The 4910-nt window shown below is 37.1% G+C and overlaps 2 protein-coding genes across 4 annotated transcripts; both read right to left on the bottom strand.

Annotated features, from left to right (window-relative positions):
• Positions 1-6: 6 nt before the first annotated feature.
• LOC111366024 (zinc finger CCCH domain-containing protein 34-like) lies at positions 7-1559 on the bottom strand. Of its 2 annotated transcripts, XM_022986642.1 has the most exons (3): positions 1258-1559; positions 1010-1155; positions 7-659 (listed from the first exon to the last, which is right to left on the bottom strand). In XM_022986642.1, the coding sequence occupies exons 1-3, from the start codon at positions 1361-1363 to the stop codon at positions 531-533; spliced, it is 381 nt and encodes a 126-aa protein (XP_022842410.1). In that variant the 5' UTR covers positions 1364-1559; the 3' UTR covers positions 7-530. The 2 variants fall into 2 exon arrangements, with proteins under 2 accessions (XP_022842410.1, XP_022842409.1); XM_022986641.1 differs by having other exon boundaries at positions 7-1155.
• Positions 1560-1813: 254 nt separating this feature from the next.
• Positions 1814-3599, bottom strand: LOC111366022 (zinc finger CCCH domain-containing protein 6-like). Of its 2 annotated transcripts, none has more exons than XM_022986639.1 (3): positions 2729-3599; positions 2299-2646; positions 1814-2224 (listed from the first exon to the last, which is right to left on the bottom strand). In XM_022986639.1, the coding sequence occupies exons 1-3, from the start codon at positions 2834-2836 to the stop codon at positions 1829-1831; spliced, it is 852 nt and encodes a 283-aa protein (XP_022842407.1). In that variant the 5' UTR covers positions 2837-3599; the 3' UTR covers positions 1814-1828. The 2 variants fall into 2 exon arrangements, with proteins under 2 accessions (XP_022842407.1, XP_022842408.1); XM_022986640.1 differs by having other exon boundaries at positions 2299-2622.
• Positions 3600-4910: the final 1311 nt, after the last annotated feature.

Raw genomic sequence — 4910 nt, 5'->3', positions numbered from 1 at the left:
CAAATTCTTCGATAATAGGCAGTTGACCAATTCATATGGAGGCATTTAATAAATGGCACAATCAAATCCAAACAAGGTATTTTCATAGACGTCAAACTAGGAATCTATAGGGAACAAAAGGACAATTTCAGATAGTACGCAGACAAAATGTTTGAATCCATGGATCAACAAAGAGAAATTCAGTCTACAAAACAGTAAGCAGACAAATTGCTTGAGTAAAATAATCTCACAAATGTACTTTCCCCATATTAAACAATGAACAGATGGATTAATCATTACACAGTAAAATCTAGCAAATGGAAATTCCATAGTATAAATTAATTTATAAATACTTTGCCTTCAGAAAGTAATAACAAACCTTTATATTTTTTCTTTATATCCCTATTATTAATTTATTCAACATCTTTAATAATTTTGAATGCAAATGGATACCTGGCAGAGAACATCTTTTTCGCTAAACAAACCAATAAACGTATATTTTTGTCGAAGACAAATTGCATGCAAATGAATACCTGATGCCAAGCATTATTTTACGCAACAAACACATACACATATATCTTTGTTCGCAAAATTAATTTCAAGTAAATGCATACCTGGCAGACTGGTTGACCAACACGTTCAGGGTAATCACCATCGTCAGCAATCAATGCTCCCATAACCTGTTATCAGAACACAAATGAAATCAATCCGTCCATGTTTCTAAATCAAAACCATCAGAAGGAAATGTTTTCCACAATATATTGTATTCCCTTTCTTGCAAAAACTATTATGATCTCCAGTAAAACTCAAAAAGATTACTTTTTACACAAATTAGAACCAAATCTACACAAAACCCAATTAAAAATGGAATAAATTCACAGTAATTAGCGCCCCATTAAAAATGGAATAAATTCACAGTAATTAGCAAAACCCAACACTTTGAGTGCTCTATCACACCAATCCTGCAACAAAAAGTCAAAATTAAACCCTCCAGATCAAAATTCGACACATAAAAATTGAAAGCTTTTACCGCACTCCGATCACGGGGATGACTGAAACGACAGCGAGCACCATACCCACAGAACCCAGTCTTCAAGTAATAACCACAATCAGGCTCGCCCGGCCTCTCCGGGTACGATTCAATCCCACCTCCAAGGCCCAACTCCCACATAGGCTCTGCATTCACAAAATCAAACCTTCAATCAATAAAATTTCCCTCTGCATTAAAAAATGGAATTCAATTCAGACGAAATTCAACTGAAATTAACCTATGCTGACCTTCCAGTCCGGTTTCACCGCTAGGAGAGGCCCATTCCACCATCGGATCCACTGGTGCCCCCTCCACTGCCTCACCCCCGCCGTACCTCTCCATTCTTTTAGACATATACACACACTCTATACACACTAAAATACCATACAACTATGTATAAATATTCGCACAAAATATATGTCTATATAATAGATACATAGATATCAATCTTTATAAGCCATCAATGGCTTATGGAAGTGACTCAAGTGAGATTCTGCAAGTGAATTTCATAGATGGAGTGGGGTGGGTATTTTGCAGTGGAANAAAAGAAAAGAACAAAGAAAGTAGTCAAAAGACACCAAAAGAAAGAAAAGACAAGATCCCATAAAATTATATGCCATTAAAATCTACTAATTTTAACTGAGAAGGTCTACAATTCAACCAAGTAAAGAAATTTGAAGAGTCATGTACCCTTAATCATTTCTCGATATAATTCTATAAGACAAAAAGAGCAATCTAATTTCATCCAATTATACCATGATATGCAGTAATTACACTTGAAAACAATTCAACCATAATCTGTGGCATAAACCCACTAATTCACTCCTTAACTAGAAATAGTTCATCTATCATGAACAGTTTTTTCAGGCATGGAAACTCATCTGTCGTGAAAAGCACAGAGAATGATAACCTTACCGGGCGTAGGGGAAGACCCAGTGGACTAAGCACATAATTTGTAGTTGGTGCATTCAACTCTGGTGGATGATGATATTTACATGTACGTCCATATTTACATTTTCCAGTTCTCAAATAATACTGACATTCTGGTTGCCCTGGTCTTCCGGGAAATGCATGTTCCAGCTGACTGCTGCCTGAATATGGTCCAGTCACTTCTGTGTAAACAGTTGCTGAAGGAGATAACTGGTTTATCCCATAAACTGGGTCCGCCCCAACGGTGAGTTCAGGGTATGAGGAGGCCACAGGACAAACTGAAGCCTGTACCACAACTTATAGTCGGAAGGGCATTCTAGAAAACTCCACATAAAACAAACAAATTCAGCTACACCTACCGGGTAGGGAGTCCAACCCGGACCTGGAACAACTGCTGGGGGAAGAAGCATGTGACCATAAGTCCCAGAAACATATGGAGGTGGAAACACAGCCGGTCTTGCAACTGGCCAGTTGCCGGGAAATATCCCATATTGTTGGGAAGATTGCACAGAGGGAGTTGGATAGACCACAGGTGTAGGTACAGTTACTGGTGTAGGCAATGATCCGGGCCCACGTGCTGGTACTGACATCCGTAAACCAGATGAGTGTGGGTGATTAAATTTACAGGTGATGCCGAACTTGCACTGCCCATATTTAGCATAATACGAACAATCCTTTTCACCCTGAATGAGAAATCTATGATACATCTGTACATTGTATAAAAGCTCGATCCAATTGAAACCATAAATTGTAAAATAGAACAAGAAAATAAAAATCAAAGTGGCAGACCAGTCGCAATGGATATCCATCAAAATTTAGGGTCACCGAGCCCGAAGATCCACCTCCCTGTCTTGGATGGTGGTACTTGCAGGAAGCACCATATTTGCACATTCCCATTCGGATATAGTACTACGAGTTCAGCATCAAGGGCACAGTTAATGTGAAAAGGCATAAAAGATACAATAAATACTGAAATTCTTAGTAAGACAGAGAATTAACATTCATTAATAGGAGTTACAACCTAAAAGAGGAACAGATAAATAAAGTAAAGCACATTTGGAGCATGTAAATGTTTTTATTTCCAACCATTCGACAATATTTCGGAGTTCATGCAGAACATGGTAGCATTTCCTCAGAATGAATAGCATAAACTTGTAAAATTGTTAAGATTGAGATTCTCTCTTCAGTTTATTTTCAATTTCTGTTTCTTAATAGAGGTAAGAAGAATTTGAGAGCTCACTCTAGAATGGAACATAAAAAAAAGAATGAGTTACTAGTGTCAAAATCTATCAAGCACCTATAATGCATCTATCAAAAGTTATTGGAAAAAAAATACAAACTTTGAAGATAAAAAGTAGTTTAAGTACGATGTACAACATATAGAAATATCATAACACGGAAAGAGGCAAACTACAAATCTTTTAAGACCCAGAAGTTGAAAAATATTGCAAATTTGGAAACTGACTGACTGTGTTAAAAATGAGTAGTAGATATACATGATGAGAAGGACGAATTGATAAACATAATCAGCATGGAGATGTTATTAATACAAGAGGCTGCAAATCCTGAACAATACCTTAAACCATTTCAATGTAGTGATAAACCAAGATGAAGGGACAAAGCGTTCATCAACTATAAAGAAGATGGTTGTTTCTGGAACNATCAATGGCTTATGGAAGTGACTCAAGTGAGATTCTGCAAGTGAATTTCATAGATGGAGTGGGGTGGGTATTTTGCAGTGGAAACTAACAAACCAACCCCAGTAATGCAAGTGTGTATATTTCTGACGAAATGATTACATCTCACGCTTTTAAACAGAGAGCCCCAACTTTCAACCAACTACAATAAAATCGTGTAGCTATAGGAAGAAAACGTGTATTCCTTTGCATTCTTTTGTGTTTTGTCCGCACTCGTCTGTGTTCGTGTCGCTTTTCTGTTTGTAGAAATTTATAATTTTCACTTTTTATCTTTATTAACGTTTCACGATTTTATTTTTTTTAAAAAGAAAAATGATATAGGCATTTTTTTAAAACTTGTTTCTACTAAAAACCGTTGAGGGAGCGTGAAACCTTGATCGTGAGGTCACTCTAATGTTACCATCCGTTAGATTGAGAAACCAACTTGAATCCTATTCCCTCTTCCCTCAAGAAAAAGTTAATAAAAAGAAGAGTACCAACTTGAATCCTATTCCCTCTTCCCTCAAGAAAAAGTTAATAAAAAGAAGAGTGTTGCTTGATTGAACGAACATTGTAAGAACCTTTCAATCTCCTCCTTACCTTCTAAGCAAAATTCAGAACAAGGCCGCAAACTCAACTATGCAAACCCTCACCCTCATATCATTGCATTTCTCTGAGATCTGAGAATAACGTAGGCATAGATATTCAAAAATGTTAGTTGATTTACGAGAATATTAACGTAAGACTTTTTGCTGCGTCTCATCGCAAGGCTCATTTTGAGTTGTGGGTCATAGGACAGGCAACTTTATCTAATCAAGGGCCGAGACAAAAGGTGTATCCATCGAAATTGAACCAGGTGTGTTTTTCCACCCACAAACATAGTGGCCAAATAGACCCTCTCTTGAAGGGGCAATAAGAGTTGGCAATGACACAAGCTGCTTTTTGACTCATCGGTTCAACTTGTGCCCACCTCTAAGGTGAACGCAAGACGATCCCAAATTTTTCTATGCAAGCTAGCTCAGTAGGTTGGCTCGTGAACATGCTAAGTTGGCCCGACTCTGCGAGCAACTCGTCTTAGCATCTGCAAGCCATCGATTTGAACAAGTGCCATCAATTTAAATTTAAAATCGTTTATATTTTTCCTTTTTTCCCGTATTCTTTTGTCGGGGATTTGTCACAAATCATTTCCTCATAGTTCTCAAGTAAGAAAACTCCAATTGAAGATTTTGCTAGTCTAATTTTCTACATTTTTCAAATAAAAAAAAAAAAAATTCAGCTTTTGAGGGAACCCAAAA

The sequence above is a fragment of the Olea europaea genome, chromosome 17, assembly GCF_002742605.1.
Source record: "Olea europaea var. sylvestris chromosome 17, O_europaea_v1, whole genome shotgun sequence".
Classification (NCBI taxonomy): Eukaryota; Viridiplantae; Streptophyta; class Magnoliopsida; order Lamiales; family Oleaceae; genus Olea; species Olea europaea.
Note: the sequence above shows the minus strand (reverse complement) of the source record. Positions and strands in the feature narration are given on the sequence as shown.